This window comes from Xiphophorus maculatus, chromosome 9, assembly GCF_002775205.1.
Source record: "Xiphophorus maculatus strain JP 163 A chromosome 9, X_maculatus-5.0-male, whole genome shotgun sequence".
NCBI classification, from domain to species: Eukaryota; Metazoa; Chordata; class Actinopteri; order Cyprinodontiformes; family Poeciliidae; genus Xiphophorus; species Xiphophorus maculatus.
Window position 1 is genome coordinate 31250083 of NC_036451.1, and position 20626 is coordinate 31270708.

Genomic DNA, 20626 nt, shown 5'->3' on the forward strand with positions numbered 1-20626 from the left:
GGGGACGCTATAGGCTGGCACCGGGCCTGGACCAGAACCAGAACTGAAACATCTCCTGACTCTGATCTGGCAACAGAAGATCCGTCTCCAGGTTTCATCTGTTTGTCTGTCATGCAGAGGAGGAAGAGGAAGAGGAGGAGGAAGAGGAGGACAGTCGGTGTTTGATTCCCAGCCGTTTCACCATCTGTCTCCAGAAAGCCGGCAAGATGCCAAAACCCTGAGAGCCAGAAGGAGCCGGGAGGAAAGCAGCTTCCTGAATTATTGATCCCATCTCAGGAAAACAACAGAACCCGATCAGAACCAGAAACAGAACCTAATCAGATCCACAAAAACATCAGAACTTCATCAGAACCATGACAGAGCATCTGCAGCAAATCCAACACATTTCTACTAATGGCAGGATTTTAAAACACTCATTCCATAACTAATTTCAGATTTAAAGCATTACATATTTTAATACAATTCATTGTTTTTTTGTGTTAAGAGTTCTGGCAGGAACCTTTGTATTCCTGTTTCTGGTAAGTCGGCAAATTTGACGCACAGCTACATCGCTAACAGCAGCAATGAAGCTGTTTCTCTTGGATAATTTCTGCTTCTAAACGATTTGATGCTGGGAAAGACTATTGTTGTGTTCAAGTTATGCTAAAAAGAGTTAGCCTATCAGAAGCTAAGCTAGCCTAAAATAGCATTTAAATGCTAAACATGTTACGGCTAACGCTACTGTTAGCTGCTAAGGAATCTCAAAGATGAACTTTGCTCCAGTTTGGTGGTTGTCTGTTGATGAGAAGGTTGATTAACTGCATAAACTGTTTTAATGGAGTCATTAATTTCTCCTCATATCAGGACTTTATTCCTGAACCAGACACTTTAACTAACCCAACCAGAACCAGAACTTGATTCACACCTCACCCCTGACCTCTGACACTTAACAAGGGGTCCACGCACCAGAACCGGGCTTTGGGCCCCATAAGGCCAGTGGCCTTCAGAAGGTAAGTAAATGTCACCAAGATGGCCCTGAATGGCATAGCTAAACAAGTATACCCACACACACGCACGCACGCACACACACACACACAGGATTACTCAGCGCAGCAACAAAAGAACCAGAACCGTCTCACTAAAGTCCAGAATTGGTCCAGTTTACGACAGACCTCTGGTGCTAGAACTGTCCTCTCGACCCGGAAAAGGTTCTGACGGCTCCTGATCCAGGTCAGCAGGTTCTAATGGTTGGTGGTTCTGAAGTAGTCGGCCCGGTCCCAGCAGAACCACCACAGAGACCCGTTCATGGATCCATCCAAGGAAAAAAACTCAGATTCTTCCACAGAACCAAAATATCTGCTGAGCGCTGAAGGGAAGGCAGCCAGGGGTCAAAGGTCAGCCTCCTTACATTCATCTATTCTGCTTTCTGGCTCTCACACACACCCTGCTGCCCACGCACATCCCGGCTCCTCCAGAGCCGGCCCAGCTCTGCAGCTCAGAGAAGGAGCCTGCAGGCGAGAAGCAGGGCAGCAAACCCCCCCGCTTTGACAGGAAACCAGTTAAACCAGTCAGGGATCCACACCGCGCTGTGCTGCGGTTCTGATCCACTCATCCTTCCTGTTCAGTGATCCGATTGGTTCTGGTTCAGCTTCTCACTCCGACCCAAACAGGCGACCCATAAGGTTTCTGTCAGGAAGTTGAAGAGAGAAAAAAGTTTATGTTGGAGCAGAAGGAGCTTAACACACACACACACACACACACACACACACACACACACACACACACACACACACACACACACACGCACACACACACACACACACACACACACACACACACACACGCACACACACACACACACACACACACACACACGCACACACACACACACACGCACACACACACACACAGGCACACACACACACACACACACACACACATACACACATACACACAGAGAAACAGGCAGTCGTGTTTTCGTGTCTTGTGGGATCTTCACATTGACATTCATTCATGTTCTACAGCTTAACCTCTGACCCAAAAACAGAATTTCCCTCATGGGGAGCAAATGTCCCCCAAGGAGCAGAGGTCCCCACAACCCCACATTGTCGACAGAAATAAGTTCCCACAGGGATACAAAAACCTGGTTCACACACAGAGAAACACACACACACACACACCCAGATGCTCAGTCTGCCTCCAAACACAGAGCAAAACAACAGGAGAGCAGCCAGATGTTGGCAGACAAACAGATCTGCACACACAGCTGGAGACGGAGACAGGTGGGTCAGGACAACAGCCAGTCAGACTGCTGCTCTGATTAGTCATGTGACCCATCAGAAGCTCTTTGGACGCCTCGTAAGTTGTCACAGAGCTGCTTCCTGATTGGACATTGATCAGCCAATCAGGGGAAACGTGTTTGATACATTCAGATGAAACCTGATTGGCCAAGAGAAGAAGAAATAATGTATAAAAATAGAAATAATAAAAATAAAACATAAACTAAAGTAAGACAATGAAAACATAATAAAATATTAAAATAGAAATGGTAAAGGAGAATAAAAATAAAATAGAAATCATAAATAGAATTAAAATTTAAACACTAATAGAATTGATAAAAACACAAATACAAAATCAAAAATATTAAAAATATAAAATATAAAAATATTTTTTTATCATCTGCTGTTGCATCAACCTTCAGCCCTCGCGAACATGGAGAATCAGCATTCAGCTTCTATACGCCATAGATCTGGAACAAACTTCCAGGAAACTGCAAAACAGCCAAAACACAGAGTTCCTTTAAGGCTAAACCAGCTGGTTGGAGCTGCTTTAGAAATATAATCAATGAAACATTAATAATCAATGCTACATTGGTCAATAATCTGATGTGAATCGGCGGCAGAACGTGACGCTTCAGTTGTTTCTGTTTTTAGGAAGTAAAGTTCTGTTGCTGAAATTTGCTGAGCAAATAAAGTTTGATTGATTGAACATGTAAAAATCTGAATCCTGTTTAAACTGGAATATTGGACTTTTCTGCAGGCCACCCGTCCAGAACCAGAACCTGAATAGGATCAGCAGAGAGGAAAAAGAATGGAGGAATGCCTCCCTCTGCTGGCCGCCGCTGGGAACTGCAGGAAATCGGTTGATTATGATTTAGAAGTTCTGGTCAGCAGAACCAGAACTCCTGGTATCACAGCACAGATGCTTTTATTCTGAATGTTCCAGCATCCGGTCCGCCTACACTCTAGAACCTCAGAACCGGACCTCTGGAATGTCTGCGGATCCAGCTGCTGCTGGCAGACCGGTACCGGTTCTGGTCGGTTTCATCCTCACTAATCAGGAACACGTCTGTTAGTCCTCGAGGGTCCAGTACCAGCTCGCCACGAACCAACCCGGAACCAGGAAAACATGACAAACAATATAGTTGCCGTCAGCAGAGACCCGGTTCTGCTGAAGTTCTGCTGAAGTCGATCCAGCTGTCTGCAGCTTATATGGAGGATGGAAGGCAAAGCAGCTCCATCCAGGATGGAGGAACAGGGTCAGAACCGAGTCAGAACCGTGTCAGAACCGTGTCAGCGACCGGGTCCAGCCAGGGTTGCCACCTTTCAGAAATCAAAATAAGGGAAGCCCAAAACGGCGTGTCACTCTCTGGTGGGACAGACGGTACTTCATGGCAGGTTCTGATCCATAGAACCATCGTTAATAGAGGTTTCTTAGAAAACCCCAAACTCTGCTCCAATCAGAGTCGCATGTTTCTACTGAAGCAGATTTATTTAAGCTTTAATTAAGCAGGTTTCAAATGTATTTGGTAAAAATCTATTCTAGTACTGAGAAATTGATCATAACACATGATTTAATATTCAAAATGTCCTCAGACAGACAAAAATATAAAAGTTACATGAAAATTCTGGGATGTTAAAGAATATGACCAAAATATTGACAGAAATAAGGAGTTAGATTTTGGAGGCTGGATATAGACCAAAAGGTCGACCGTGTGTTTTCATCAGGGCACTTTAAAAAAATGAAACAACAAAAACAGAGCAATATTTCATCATTTAATATAATAAGTGAGTCAAAGAGCCACTTGGTCTCCAGAGATCCAGGCTGCAGATCCCTGACAGATGGAAAGTCTGATCCTATCTATATACAGCACTATCATTTTTAATTCATTGTTAAAGTAAACTTGTGAAAGTTAAATAAATGTTAACTAAGTCATTTATTTAGTATAGTTTCCTCAGGGCCCCTGACATTTCAGTATCTAAAACTAATAGAACAAATTGAAGCAACATACTTGCAAACTGAATGTGGACTGTTGGATGTAAAATTCATGATCAGTAAATATTGTGCTAGTTATCAGTATTGGACCAAAGAAAGCAAAGCCTTTAAAATTGTGAAGCTTTTGATGAGTCAGATAAACTCAAGAAATTGTAACAGCAGCTGCTTGGGGGGCCAATTTAACTTTTTGTCATGGGGCCCCAAGATTCCTGGCTGCGCCCCTGATCCTCACTAACATTGTTCAGCCTGGAAACACGTCTTTCCTTTTACGACTGTATTTTTGAAAGTATTTCTGCTTCTAAGGACGGTGGAGAATCGGTGGACGTTTTAAAAAGACGCGGGTTGATAGCAGCTCACCGTGGCTGCGTAGCGTCCGTCTCTAGGTAACCATGACAACGTCCTGGGGTCCTTCAGCTCCTGCCACGAGAATTTAGTTGACCTTAATATTTCCTGGCTTTTATTTTAGTCATTTTTGTTGCAGTTACTGTTGACATGCGTGTGATAGGTGTGTGTGTCTCAGGGTGTGTATGTGTCAGTGTCTCAGTGTGTGTGTGTCAGTGTGTGTGTGTCAGTGTGTGTCTCAGTGTGTGTGTGTCAGTGTCTCAGTGTGTGTGTGTCAGTGTGTCAGTGTGTGTGTGTCCAGCTGCTCCTCATTATCTCGGATGTTTCACCAGAAAGGAATTTATTTTATTTTATTTTATTTTATTTGTTGAAGACGATCCGCTGATCGGGGAACTTCCTGCTCTGCGGTTCTGCAGGACCTGCAAAGTTTTGACGAGCCGCAGCGATCCGGTTGCAGCGCCGGCCGGGCCGGGTCGGGCCGGGCCCGGAACCCAAATAAACCGAGGAGGAGGAAGAGGAAGGCTCTCTGTTTACATCTGAGATAAATCAAAGCAGAGCTACAGGAAGTTCAGCCTCAGGCCCGGCCCGCTTTATTAGAACCAGAACCGCATACATGCTTCCTGCTGGGGCCAGGGGGCTGATGGCTGAAGGTTCTGGTTCCGACCCAGTTGGACCCGGTGCCTGGATGGCGCCCCCTGCGGTCCAGAAACAGCCAGCTGCAGGTCGGGTTCTGGTCCAGAACCTTTAAATATCAGACAGAACCAAAAGCAGTGAGCTGGACGGACCAGAACCGTCTGAGCATGGCAGCATCATGCTGCGGGCCGGTACCGCTCCAGCTTCCCTTCCAGGTCGCCGGTTCGATTCCCGCTCTGAGCAGTTCCAGCCCAGCAGGGGCTCAACCTGGACCCGGCCCGGTCCGGTTCTCTCCAGGACCATCCTCAGAAACCCAATCCGCTTCAATTCCGGGTTCTGTGGCGCCTCCTGCAGGAGATCAAGATTATGGAAAGTCTTCATTGTTGACCTTTGACCTGAAGGTGGGTCACAGAGGATGGCCCGGTTCTGTAAATGGGTCGGGTCCGGATCATGTGATCCAGAGAACCAGCAGGTCCTCCAACATCTGGCGGCGCCGCTAATCGGATCGGCCCAGCTGCTGCGCTGAGGTTCTGATCCATTTACTGATTGGTTAATCACTCAGAGCCGCAAAGAAGATCACACTGAGCGCGCTCAGAACCGTTCCGGCAGGAACAGACCGTTTCCATGGGAACAGAGAGAAACCATCATCAGGGAGCAGTGGCAGCGCCAGAGGGGGGCTAGGGGGCGCTATCGCTCCCCGGGAAATATTAGATTTGGGGTTTTTTTCAATCGGATTTAACATTATTTATATTTATTTTATTTATATTTAGTTTATTTAGTTGTTGCAGTATTTTCATCAAAAGACACAAAACAGAAACATATTATTATATACCGAGTTAAAAAAAAAACCATCACGCAAGAGGATTTGAACTTTGTCTATGGTATCATCACGCTGATGATGCTGGCTCCGCCCCCAATCATTCAGGGTATTTATCAGCAACTGACCAATCGGTGGTCAGAAAGTGGAGATGAACTGACTGTCAGTGTTTATCATAGCAAACTAAAAATGTTAGTTAGTAAGAAGGTAACCGGTATTAAACATAACATGTTTTGATCATAATAGTGATAGTCAAATTAAGCCCTGTAGCGGTTAATTGGGCAATTAAATAAACACGAGTTAATTAAAAAATAAATATATATTTGACCCTTTGCAGCTGACGTCTCTCTCTCCACCATGATGGATGTCCAAAGCTGTGCTGTCCTGTAAAACCTGTGAAATGTACATGTGGCCTAATGTCACTTTTATTTAGTTGATTTGGCAGTAAAATGTTCACAAGCTGCTGCTGGTCAGCTGAACAGACAGACAGGAGTCCAAACCAAACCTGTCCTTCATTTTAGTGAGGAAAGATGCTGATGGTGCAGGAATCAAGCTTGAATGTAAAAGATTTTTTTTGGAGTTACTTGCACATATTTGTAAATTACATGAAATAATTGTTAATGAAATCAGAATTCCTGCCTTTTTATTTTTGATACACATCAGAGCATAAACTGAATAGCTAACAGCAGCTAACAGTCACAATGACTGTAACCGCAGATTTACAGCGAAAACTTTATATAAGGTAAGAAGATTAACGTTCATAAATATGATTAGAAAGATATCAAATATCGCATTATGGAGTAGATAGCGTCTGACCATCAGTAACCATGGAAACAATGCCACGCCGTCATGTAGCCTAGCATGTATGGAAAAAATGATTAGCGTCTCGTTTTCTGTAGGTTTTTAAGTTGCTGCGGTTTAAGAGGAAACGCTGTTTATGACACCGTGACATAAATCATGTGGTGTGAATTCAGGAAAAGTCGGTAAATTGATCGACTCGTCAGCAGGTTCGGTTTCTCAGCTAGCTGGTCCGGGTTTCTGTGAATCTATGAGCCCAACCAGGTGAGTTACCTTCACAGACAAATGATCTTGATTCCAGCAAGTAGAAACCAGGAATAAACACAAAAACAACTTTATCTGCTCAGTTCAATCCTCCAGATTCTCACTTCGATCTGCATCACGGAGCTTCCATTGATTAAGTGACGTAGTTGCAAAGGGTCAATCCTTGGTTTCCTCTTTGTCATCGATGCTGTTTTAACCTAAACAATGTAATATTTTCTGGACGCCATCTGGCTAATGGCTCACGGCTTCATGTTGACGTCGATAAATTTAAATCAGTCTGATTAAAATAACAACATTAATGAGTTGATAACTATAAGATACGTCATAACAGCCTCAGTAAAACGCTGAGCTCCCCTTTGGACCTGCAGGAAAACATTCTGGAGCCGCCGCTGTCAGGGAGAATCTACTCTGCTGAATCAGAACCGGACCGTAGCTGGTTCTGCCGGGGCACGGTTAACCCAGCATGGACAGACCGTCCAGAACCGGAGTCGCTCCGATCCAAACGGACTCCTGACAGATCCGCTCTCTTCGAAGCAGCGAGGCGTGAAGCTGCAAACAGGAAGAACCGGTGCCGCTGGTACCGGGCCAGAACCCTGACGGCTGCCTGGCAGGAGCCCAGCGGTGCCGGTGGAGCAAACAGCCTGAAGACTGACGCGGCGGCGGCCCAGAGCCCGGAGCAGATGGCGCCGCTGGTTCTGGTTCCAACATGTTCCTGTCACCACAGACCCCGCCCCCTACGCCCAGCCTGGCCTCTGATTGGCTGCTGCTCCACACAGAATCGTTTTGAAATGTGGAAATAGGCCGGAGCTGCATCACACCCAGAACCTCTGACCCGGTTCTGATGTCTGACCCAGAACCTCTGGCTGATGATGATGATGAAGAGTCAGACCGAGCTGCTGGTCCCATTCTGGACCGGATCAGAACTGGTCATGTGACCTGCTGGACCTGGAGCGGACCTGGTTACCAACAAGTCCTATTAAAACAGAGAGGAGACATGCTAGCGTTAGCCTATCACTAACTGAGGCGGATCAGGTCAGAACCATTAGTCAGCAGAATCGGGACCTGCAGGTCCTGGAACATCCTGACAAGTCCTGATGGTCAGCAAGTTTCACTACCTTCAGAGAAGCATCCTAGTCCTTCAGGTCCTCCAAGTCCTTCATTTTGCTGAATTACGGATTTTTATGAATATTTATTTGACTAAATCAGGTATAAAATGTTTACAGTTTGAAACTTGAGACATTGAAATAAAATATGATGGAACATGAAGACGTGACTTCAGTGACGTTTCTGCTCAAGGCTTTTTTAGTGCTATTGTTTCTGTATTGATCATATTTAATCTCCTGTGGTGTTAGCATGTTAGCATAGCGCTCAGTAGAACCCAGATCCCGTCAGACCGTCAGTTCCCGAAACCACAGGTTAAAAACCTGGTAAATGGGAAGGTTTGCTCAGTGAAACTGTTTATTTTCTAACTTTTTATTTCAGAGATTTGCGTTTATTTATTTCTGTTTTTATGGAGTTTTATTTTTAAAGATGAGAAGCCTGGGCTGGTTCTGGTGTCGCTTCCAAAGAACCACAGGAGCGGGACGGAGGTTCTGGTATCGAGACTACGATGGTTCTGCTCAGGAACGGCAGTCAGGTCGGAGTCAGAAGGTCCAGAACCAGAACCGGTCCTGCTTTCTCTGATTGAAACGGGCCGGTCCACATCTGGTCCACTATGAGAAGTACTGAACCAGAACCTCTGAGGAGGAGGAGTCTGCTCTTCATCAGAACCTGCCGGGCCTCAGAACCATGGGCCGACCCGGTTCCTGCTGCTAATTTTACATAAATAAAATAAAGTTGTTTAATTTAAATATGTTAATGATCCAGATTAATTTATTAAAACTGATTCTGCTCAGAATCACTAAATGATATTTATAAACGATTTTCCACAATAATCCTGTAAAAACCAGTTAGTTCTATAAAAATACTAAATATTACATTAAAAAGTTTCATCAACAAACTTTTCTTTGATCTTTTCTGTTTCTAATCATTTTTTCTTCAGATCATTTAATCTTCATACAGATTCTGAATATTAACTGAGATCAAAATGATTTTGTAAATTTAGCTGAACTAGATTTTATATTTGAAATAAACTCGATATTTTAACAACCTGCCTTTAATAATATTAATAACAATTAATTAACAATAATCATAACAATGATTAGTTGTTATCTGAGGCTGAACTGCAGAACCGGACCGGATATTGGAGCCTGGAGCGATCTGGACCTCAGCATGAGGCGGGTCGGTTCTGGTCCGGATTAGAGCTGAAACTCGACCCAGAAACCCAGAGAACCGGATCCATCCGGACCAGACCGAGGGGAGGACCCAGAACCCATCCTCTCTGGGTCGATCGGAACCGCAGAACCAGTGGCAGGTTGCGGTCCAAACTGGACGACTGCATCGGTTCTGATCTCAGAGGCGATCAGAAAGTTTGACTTTGATTTTTTCATTTTCCACATTTGAGCTGCTGAGCAGGAAACTTTGACTAGACCGAGTGCAGAGTTTTAATCTGTTCAGGAAGAGAAGCCATGAAGTTTCTTATCCTGTGTGAAAGAGAACGTTCACCGCGGAACGTTCACCGCGGAACGTTCACCGCGGAACGTTCACCGCGGAACGTTCACCGCGGAACGTTCACCGCGGAACGTTCACGGCAGAGCGGATACAAACGTTTACTTTCAGGTGAAGTTCATTACCGCAGCAGACGATAAATCACTCAAACTTCCTCTTCTCCCGGGCGATGGTGGCTACGCCTCCGGTTGCCGGGGCAACGTGATGTCGGCGTGATGTCACAGTGTCCAGGCCACGGGGCGAGCGAGGCCGCGGGGAGGGGGGAGAGAGAGGACGGCGTGTTCAGGAAGTTCAAGCAGACAAACTCTAATCCTCCAATTTCCTCCTTTAATCATCTCTGGCTGCTGCAGACCCGGCCCAAATCAGAACCAGAACCAGAACCCGGCCCGGACACAGAGACACTGTTAACCCTACAGAACCAGGACCAGAACCAGAACCGGGTCACACCAGGGTCAGAATCAGCTGGTGTCATGATTTATTCTGATCATTTTAGACTAGAAATGAAACATAATTAACCTGTCAGACCGAGTCTCTGTCAGACCGAGTCTCTGACCGACCGAGTCTCCTTCATGTTGCTGGACTCTGTTCATGCCGACCAGAACTCGGCAGGATTAGAAATATGAGCGAATATTAAATATGATTCATGAGTTTCTGAGTATTTTTAGAGAACCAAGACCGGAACCAGAACTGGTGGCTGTGCATGAATATGGATCAGAACCACAGAAATATGCAGAATTATCTTATTGTTTCATTTGGTTCAGAAGTTCTGATGGGCTGGTAAAACGGTTCTGTTGGACGGGTCCATCAGAACCGCCCATCAGAGAAAATTCAGAAAATATCAGCAACTTTTCAACTCCTTTAAACGCGTTCCTTCAAAGGTTCTGTTTGGGGTCTGGTTCCGTCTGTCAAGCAGAACCAGAACCCCAATGAAGACAACAAGACTCCTGCTGCAGAACCTCCTCCGTCTGATCGGTTCTGCTCTTGCAGCTGGCGGGGGTTCCTGCTGTTACTAACCGGTCCGAACGGGCCGGCAGCGGCTCAGCATGTTCCGAGGAAATAAATCCTCTCACCAGAAATTAAAATGGATTTTTTTTAAATGTTGATATATTTTTAAAATATATTTTTTTTAAATATCTGAAATTTATCGCACAGTTTTCAGATTAATTTAGTTCAGATAATTAAATAAAAGTACAACAGAACTTTCTAATATCTTCTGGTCCGGTTCGGTCCGTTTATAGGGATTAAAACTTAATTTATTAGAAATCATAATTTTCCTGCTCTGCTGTAAAAACGCAACGACAAAATAATAATTCAGCATTTTCTGACTAAATTATGTTTTTATATTTTTAAATATGTCGAAGTAAAATCTGTAATTTATGTCTCTTAAATTTTAATAACGAAATATTTTCAGGGTAAATAAACTGAACCAAAAATTAAACTAAAATTTTAATTTTAAACTGCAGCAAATTAGACACCAGCAGAAATTTACAGCGTTTCATTGGACCCGCAGCGGTTCCGATCATTTTTGCTTTCTGCTCCAAATGAAACTCAAATTAAATCCGAACCGCCGCGGCATCAAATCACAATTAAAGCATTTTATTTTAAATCAAAACTAAATTACGTTCAATTATAATCAAATCTGCAGCAGAAACATCGACATAAACGCGGAGCATTAATCCAACTTTCCCCGATCAACCAGAACTGAACAAGCCGAACACAGACGCGGGTTCGGGTCCATGCAGGACGGTCACAAGCCGCCACTGCTTGTCCGTGTCGGTCTGCGTGTCCCGGTCCAAAAGTTGGAGGGAATTCGGTCCCGTTCCAGAGAAAATAAAGCCACCTTTGTTGCTGCTTTCCCCGAACCTGCAGCGGCGGTCCGTCCGGAGCTCCGAACCGGACTCAGGCCGCTGCGACCGGGGCCTGGCAGGGAGCCGTCCGGTAACGAACCTCGCTTTCAACGTCCAGCTCATTTGGACCAACAGAACACAAAGAGCCATTGTAGCCCCACACCCCCCCAGAACCGCCCCCTCCCAGCACCCTCAGCGACGGGGGGGGGGGTCAGAGGTCGCCTGGCCCCGCTGACCGCCAAACGCTGCCTACTGTGTCCCGGCGCGGCGACCCGAGCCTCGGCCCGAACCGGGCCAGGGAGGCGGCAGACCGCTAATTAGTAGCCGCGGGGAGCGCACTCAGAGCCGGACACTTCCTGGCGATGACACCGAGCCGCGGAGCGTAGCCGGCGGCCGCGGGCAGCGGGACTGGAGCGGGACAGGAGCGGGACTGGAGCGGGACCAAAACCGGACTAGGATCGGACCGGAGTCGGACCACAGCGGGACCGGAACGGGTCCCTATACGGACTAGTCCCGAAGAGTTGGGAAAGTGTAAAGCGAGAGTGAAAATGAAGCTGCAGAGAGGATGAGGAGGAAGGAGGAACCAGAACCAGGCCAAAAAGTTGGTCCAACTCACCATCCACCAGGTTCGGGCGGAGATGTCGTAGCAGAGCTGCCATTTAATGGATCCCTCGGAGCTTTTGGCTGCCATGCCGCCGTCAGAGAGCCTCATTTGCTGCGGTTCGGTTCGGCTCGGCTCGGCTCTGCGCGCACCAGGACCCCACGGAGGAACCGCTCGTTCTGGCATGACGGCCAACATGTAGTCCGCTCCGAACCGGGAGGAATCATGGGTAAAAAAAACCGACCAATCTGGTGTGGAGCCCATGGCAAGGTGAGCTGCAGGAACACACACACACACACACACACACACACACACACACACACACACACACACACACACACACACACACACACACACACACTCCGCTGAGCGCCTCGGGTCGCTTCTTCCTCCTCCGCTTTAATTAGAGCTTCATCATCATCATCGTCAGGAGGTGAACCACGTGACTCCAAACTTCTTCTACATGTAAACACCTGCTGACGGAAGGAGCGCGAGCCTCTAAGTAGGACCTCCAGACCCGGTTCTGACCGAACCCGGCATCAGAGAGGAACCGAACCGGAGCCCAGGTTCTGCTGAGCGGAACCAGCAGCAGCCGGAAGTCCGAGGGCTTTATGAACCTCTGGGGTTAATAAAGCATCCATCCGTTCATCCATCCATCCATCCATCCATCCATCCATCCATCCATCCATCCGGTGGTTCACGTTTTTTTCTTTTAAATTCTCAGTTTAGTTTTGATTTTTTTATTTTAAGTTTAAAATGTTTCGATTGTTTCAGAAATTGAATTAATTTCATCAAAACATAAAAACTTTCAGGATTTAATGAATTATGAGGAATGTCACAAACAGCGCCTTCGGAACCAGAACCTGGACCGGGTCTTGATGGCAAACTGATTTCGTCAGAACCACAAAGTTCGGAACATCTAATGTTCTTGCTGGTAGAACAGCTGGCCCGGTTCCGACTGGTTCGGCAGAACGGCCCCGTTCATTCGGTTCTGGGATCATTTTATTTCTGTCCTTATCTTTCATCTGTGGGCGGAGCGGAACCGAACCGAACCTGCCTGGAAATGTCCGGATTAGTTTGTGAAGATCAAGTTCCGACCCGCAGGAGTTTCTGGACCTGGTATTATTTCAGCCGGGTTCGGGTTGAAGCTCTGGCTCCAGCCCAGGTTCTGGTTCTGGTTCGGTTCTGCCCGGGGCTCGTGCCAGGTGAAGGTGTGCGGCGGGTCGGGTTGCTGCTCAGAGGGGAAAACCTGCAGCAGAGCCACAGTTCTCCCTTTGTGGCGGAGGAATGTGATGGAGCCGCAGATAGCGAGGTCCGGCCGGTTCGGTAAGGCGAACCGGGCCGGGAGGGAGGGGGTCAGGCCGGGGACAGCTGCTCACTCTGCACCAGCAGAACCCGGTTCCGGACGCATGAATACAATTATTATTCATTATTCGCTTCTGGAAAATAATTTCTATGATTAATAATCAGCTCATGATTCATTATTATTTAATATTCATGTTATAGTTTAAAATACTAACTTGTTGTTAACATATTTATTAGTTTGTTAAATTAAGGAGCAATAATTTGGTCACTCATGTTATTAATGATTCTGATCGTTTCTGGGTTCAAACCTCAGAAACAATCAGAAACAATCAAAAACAACCAGAAACAATCAGAAACAATCAGAAACAATCAAAAACAACCAGAAACAATCAGAAACAATCAGAAACAATCAAAAACAACCAGAAACAATCAGAAACAATCAAAAACAACCAGAAACAATCAGAAACAATCAGAAACAATCAAAAACAATCAGAAACAACCAGAAACAATCAAAAACAATCAGAAACAATCAAAAACAATCAGAAACAATCAGAAACAATCAAAAACAAAACAATCAGAAACAATCAAAAACAATCAGAAACAACCAGAAACAATCAAAAACAATCAGAAACAATCAAAAACAACCAGAAACAATCAGAAACAATCAGAAACAATCAAAAACAACCAGAAACAATCAGAAACAATCAAAAACAACCAGAAACAATCAGAAACAATCAGAAACAATCAAAAACAATCAGAAACAACCAGAAACAATCAAAAACAATCAGAAACAATCAAAAACAACTAGAAACAACCAGAAACAATCAGAAACAACCAGAAACAATCAGAAACAATCAAAAACAATCAGAAACAATCAGAAACAATCAAAAACAAAACAATCAGAAACAATCAAAAACAATCAGAAACAATCAGAAACAATCAAAAACAATCAGAAACAATCAAAACCATCAGAAACAACCAGAAACAATCAAAAACAACCAGAAACAATCAAAAACAATCAGAAACAATCAGAAACAATCAAAAACCATCAGAAACAACCAGAAACAATCAAAAACAACCAGAAACAATCAAAAACAATCAGAAACAATCAAAAACAATCAGAAACAATCAGAAACAATCAAAAACAATCAGAAACAACCAGAAACAATCAGAAACAATCAGAAACAATCAAAAACAATCAGAAACAATCAAAAACAATCAGAAACAACCAGAAACAATCAGAAACAACCATTAATCATCATAAATGATGGATGTGAGAATGTGGCTGTTCTTTTTTTTGCCAGTTGTTTGTTGATTCTTGCGTTGTGTGTGAATTGTGAGACAGTTATTTTTTGTTTTTGGGCATGTGCACCGACTGATGGCACCTTTTGAATTTCGTTGTTCTTGTGACAATGACAATAAAGATTTATCTTATCTTATCTTATCTAAACCTGAATTCCTTCATAGAAAACATAGAAAACCCAACTAGATGTTCTGCTGGGTGCAGAACAACATCCTCGGCTCCATGGCCCGGTTCTGAATGATCTGGTTGCTATGGTTACCATAGAGCAGTTCTGAAGCCGTGCTCCAGCTGCCGGCCCTCTAGGAATGTAGTCTGCTACGCCTGATGACGTCACTTCCGGTGCAGCATCCACTGGAGCACCAACCAGTCAGAGACGGTCTGGGGGTCAGCAGGTCACCAAACCGGGATTACATTCGGCAAACTCAATTATCTGGTGGATCCAGACTCGGTGGATCCAGACTCGGTGGATCCAGACTCGGTGGATCCAGACTCGGTGATCTCCTGCTGTCAGTACATGAAGCCTGACTGAACAGAACAAAGGTCAAGAGGTTCCGGTCTGTCTGTCGCTCCATAAAAACGAAAGCTGACCTCCAACATGGCGGCTGGACGCCTCCAACATGGCGGCTCCGCTTTCCTCCACAGACGGAGGTAAACAAGTCAGTCCTGTGGGTCAGTGGAGACTAAAAACCATCTCTGAAGATTTAATGATGTTTATGAAGAATAAATGGTCTTAATTTTAGCAACATTAAAAACAAAACATTTCATATTTTTATTTATTTTATTTGAAATGTTCAGAACACTGAAGAAACTTCAACACTATTGTAGAGTAAACTTCAGATTAAAATGACATTTAATGATAATGAGTCAGTCGCATCAAACCATCAGGTCTAGTCAAAGTAAACCTCTGGGGCAGACGCAGCAGATCCGGGCTGAATAATCCAGGCAGCAGATGAACACAGAAACCCAAATCCCTACAAGAACTCCAAATATTAATGATGTCATCAAATATTAATGATGTCATCGGCTCCTTTAATTACAAGCTAAATATTCTCACGTGAATCAAAAATTTTCTGCTGCTAATAAAAAATATCAACTTTCACTGAAAGTAAAATTTGAATGAGATCATTTTACTTGAACATCTTAGATCTAAAATCATAAAACCAGATTTTCCATAAATGTGGAATAAGAGACCCGAAGGTTCTGATCCGGTTCAGAAGACAGGACGGCATTGACCCACCAGGCCAACAGAACCGGCCCAGAATGAGAGGAATTATAATCCCAGCTCTCCTATTATTATTGTCATCATCAACTTTATTAAAGACAACGATATGAAAAAAAACACACAAAAACACATAAAGTCACAGAAACAGGTCAAAGCTCCAGATTCTGGTTCTGGACTCGAACCAGAACCGCTGGGCTGAACTTTCTGTTCCGTCGGTTTGTTGGATTATTGATATTTTAATTGTCGCTTCCTTTAATATTTTTATGGTTTTGTTATTATTCCCTTCCAGTAGTGACCCGGTTCTGTCTGAATCCGAACCGGCTCTCAGCCCGTCCACCTTGAGGAGAACCGAACCCCCTCAGATTGATGAGTCCCCCGCGTCCTTCAGCCTATTTTTGCGCCGCGACCTCTCTGCGTGTCTGAACGGATCAGAACAAACTCATCAATCTGCCGCCATGTTGGCTGGCAGCTCGGCTGGGCTCGGCTCGGTCCAAACGCCCTGAAGACGCGGAGCTGCCGCCAAGTGGCGCCGGGCGGTTCGGCTGACGGCCCGTCCCGAATCATCAGGCGGACAGGCGCTGAGCGGCGGCCAGGCTCGTCATCCTCTGACAGCCAGAACCCGCCCCGGTTCTGACCCGAAGCCGGTTCCGACTGCAGCTGCTGTCTGAGCCCGACCAGAACCGGGTCAGAGCCAGGAACCTCCAGGAACTGGAAACTCTTTAGAATTTCAACAGAACCGGGTCAGAGCTGCTCCAAAAGTCCAATAAAACCAGAACCAGATTGAAAGAAGAATATATGGAACCGGATTGGGTTCCGTCTAAGCAAACTACAGAACCGGACCCACGGCTCGGAAAAAAAAAAGTTTGACCCAAACACAGAAATTGAATATTTAAGCATCAGAGCGAACCGGATCCAAACAGAACCGGGATTCCAGCTTACAGAACCTCCATGAAACGGTGAGCTGGTTCTGCAGAACCTGGATCTGGACTGGAGAGCTGCAGAACTTTATTCACCAGGTGAACAGAATGGACCCGGCAGAACCGGGCCACGACTTCAGTTACCTACGGCCGTCTGCTGAGGTTCTGCTGAGGTTCTGGGGAATTCAGTAGAACCTCAGGTGTTTTATAAGGAGCAGAGTCAGTGGGCGGCCCGGTTCTGTAGAACCTCCTATGAACCCACAGCCTGGCCGGTCAAACCCAATCAGAGCCGGGTCTTACTGACAGGGAGAAGTTCTGATGGGATCCGGTGTCTCCAGGCTGAAGGTCCGATTGGGTTTCCTGCTCAGGACAAAGAAAAGCCGCTTTGTTCCCCCTGGAGGCGCCGCTGCTTTCATCTGGCCCGGTCCGAGGCTCCGGATCCGTCCGGACCTCAATGCGGCCGGGGAGCTTTGATATCTGAGCTGCCGGTTCTGACCCAGTGGGCCAGACGGAACCACTGAGGGAAGCTGGCGCCATCTAGAGGCTGGAAGGTGGAGCTGCTGGCTGCTGCGTCTCTCCTTTTCAGCGACACTAGAAACTTCGGCCCGGTCGTCTGGATCTCCCAGCAGAACCGGGTCCAGACTTTTATACGTTTTGAACCCACATGGGAAGAACCGCGATTCAGCTGGAGGAACGCAGCAAGTCCTGAAGCAGGACCAGAACCCGGTCAGGAGAACCAGCGGCCCGAGACCTTTAACGGGCTGCGGGAGTTCTGGAGTTCTGGAGACGACAGAGGACAGCAGGCGTCCTCACAGAGGACGAGTCAGAGATTATGGAGATGTTTAGAGTTTAGGAAGGAGAACCAGGAGAACCAGGAGAACCATCATGGCTGCAGCCTCCACCTCCCAGCTGAGCTGATCCTAACAGCTCCTCTATGCTGATGCGCCCCGCAGCTGTTTTTAGCATCTCGACTCGCCTGTCTGCTGCGGTCATCACGGCTGACCGCGGGCCGCCACCGGGCCGCCACCGGGCCGCCGTCGGGCCGCCATCAGGCCGCCCCGGTAGCTCCGCCCCTCTGGCCTCTCGGCTGCTTAGCATAATTAATGTGATGGAGGAACGCGGTCGGCTGGAGCCGCTGCCACCAGGAATCACGTCCTGCCTTCGCCACGGAGACGCAGCGGCTGGTCCAAACGAGCCACTCAACACCAGAACCCATCTGAACCGAGCAGAAGAACCGGCAGCTCCTTCCTTCAACTGGACCCGACTCCAACAAAACCATCCCAACAGAACACCAGAACCGATCAGAACCAAGCAGCAGAACCACCCCGGCCTCCTGGAGCCACAGCTAACAGACTGCTGTTCAGGTTCCACAGGTGGAGCCAACAGGTGATCTTCATCACCTGGAGGCGGAGCCAACAGGTGATCTTCATCACCCTGCTCTTCCTCAGGCTCCAGTTCTGATAAGAACCCATCTTCAGGTTTAATCACGCTGTAACTGTTGAGGACAGTGGGTTGTGATTCCTTTCTTACTAGATATATTGACACAAAAACAAGGAGTTCAGGGTCCACCCCACTATTTACCTGAGTGGGTTCCAACCACTCAGCCACTTCGCTGTTGGCTTGTTTGCAAAAGACGTTAATTCAATGTTGAATTATGATCACAAAGGTTGAATTTATGGTTAAAGCTGATGACTGGTGGTGGATAAACCATCAAACAATCAGCTGATGTTGAAGAGATTCATTGAATCAATGTTGTTTTATGATGGATTCCTGTTGATTGAAATGCCAACGTGATTTTAAACGCTGGGCCTGCAGCTCAGGTTCCCTAATTCAGCAGGATTTGAACTGATGGCTGATTTACAAGGTTTTGCTGATCTGCAAACAGGAAACAGGTCAGTTTGACTTGAGGACCAGGGTTGGAAAAACTGATAACCAATTTTGAACAAAGTGTTTGTCGCTCCCCTCCACCTCCTTTCCTCTGAGCACTTTTGTAATAAGTTTGGCAATATTAATTTTATCTTAAATGTGTTTATTAAAAAAATAACTGCATTGTTTTGTGTTTATAGTAATCCTGGTCATTGGGGGAAAACCAGATATTGGTAATAATTGAGGTCATGTCTCCCTTTGTATTTTTCATGCTGCTGCCACTCTAGGCCTAACTGTGAAATCCTGCGAGATTTTGTGGGATTTGAGTTTTTAAAAGTATAGCGGGGCCGACTGCTTGGTCTGGGAGTTTAGGGCTGGCTGCTGCAGGTGGGCTGTAAATAGTTTTATATCAATTTTAAAACATTTTTTATTATGATGTGCTTCATGTGCCTCTCTTCCAGAACAGCTGATTCAGATGATTGCTTGACCTTCTGCAGAGGCTGTTGATCACCACAGATTGAATCCAGGTGTGGCAGAAGGGAAAAAAATACTTTAGTATATTTCAAATATACTTACATTTGTGTAAGTACATGTTAAGTATACTAAGTATTAAGTGTGCTACCTATAAATAAATACAAAATATACTAAAACCATGCTTGTACCAATTTTGATATTATAACTTTAAACATACTTAAATATAATTGTACCAAAATACACTGTTAAGAAATATATTAAATAGAAGTATACTTTAAGTAAACAAAATATGTATTTGCCCAAGTGTAAATATACACTTGCTCAAGTGTATTTTTAAAAGATATTTTAAATATATTTAAAATATATGTTTTAAAGACATTTAAAACATATCTTTGAGCATATGCTCAAAATAGAATCTTTTAAAATTCACTTAATGCTTACTTTAAATGATTAATTTCAGTATGTTTTAAATTACATCTCAGTGTATACGTTAAGCTAATAAAGTTTACATTTTTTAGGTGTCTTAATAATCTTACTATTTTTGTTAAAATGGCAAAGAATAAAAAAATAACAGTTGTTGTTTAACAAAGTAAATAATGCGTTCCAGTGACGTGCGGTCAGGGGAGGCAGGTGAGGCAGTGCCTCACCTGCCATCATGGAAAGAAAGAAAATATATAATCATAAAGTAATTTAAATTGTTATATTCATCCGGTGGTTTGTACTAAAAAATATTTATTTTTCATGTAGCTTCACCAATTTCGATTTTTATTTGTTCAAAATCGCTGAATTTTCTTATTTTCCCATTCAAATGCTTGGAAGCGATGCCGGTGAGGCAGCAGCGAGCTCTGCCTCACCTTGGGTTGCGCAACCCCTGGCTCTGCGCTGGCTGCTAAGCGGAGAGAGCATGTTGCTGTACGGCGTCAATAAAATGGTTCAAACAAATTTAATATGTGAACTTATTTCCAATAATTTAGCTTATGTATATAATGTACAGTGCTTTTTGTCACCAACTGTGTTTGTGTAACGTGTTTCGTGTAATGAGCGATTATAAACGGCAGAGAACAGGTTCGAGGTGAGGCAGGCAGTTCTCTTGCCTCATGGCAGGGGGCGCTCAAGATCCCAGACGTTCGTCTTGTTCACTCCTCAACTGCCGAGTAAGTGACAGCGAGCTAGGCTAAACGATTCGGGAAGCAAGTCAAGGAAGGAAGGCTTTCTTCCCTGGCAGTGATCTCCATTGAGACAGAGAGACTTTTAAAACTGAAGGAAGATAAGGAGGACTTCTATCGCAAAGTGACGGATGTTTTTGTGCAGCAGGAGCGACGCATGGACTTCATTTATAAGTAAAGGTAAGACAGTAATAACATTTATTTTGTTTT

General features: G+C 45.2%; 1 protein-coding gene across 5 annotated transcripts in view; it reads right to left on the minus strand.

Annotated features, from left to right (window-relative positions):
* nfia (nuclear factor I A) overlaps window positions 1–12397 on the minus strand; it is an 80480-nt gene extending 68083 nt beyond the window's left edge. For all 5 annotated transcript variants that reach the window (XM_023338993.1, XM_023338996.1, XM_023338992.1 and 2 more), the window contains exon 1: window positions 12179–12397. In XM_023338993.1, coding sequence (XP_023194761.1) covers window positions 12179–12361 — 183 coding nt within the window. In that variant the 5' untranslated portion in view covers window positions 12362–12397. The remainder of the gene's footprint in view (window positions 1–12178) is intronic.
* Between the last annotated feature and the right edge of the window lie 8229 nt (window positions 12398–20626).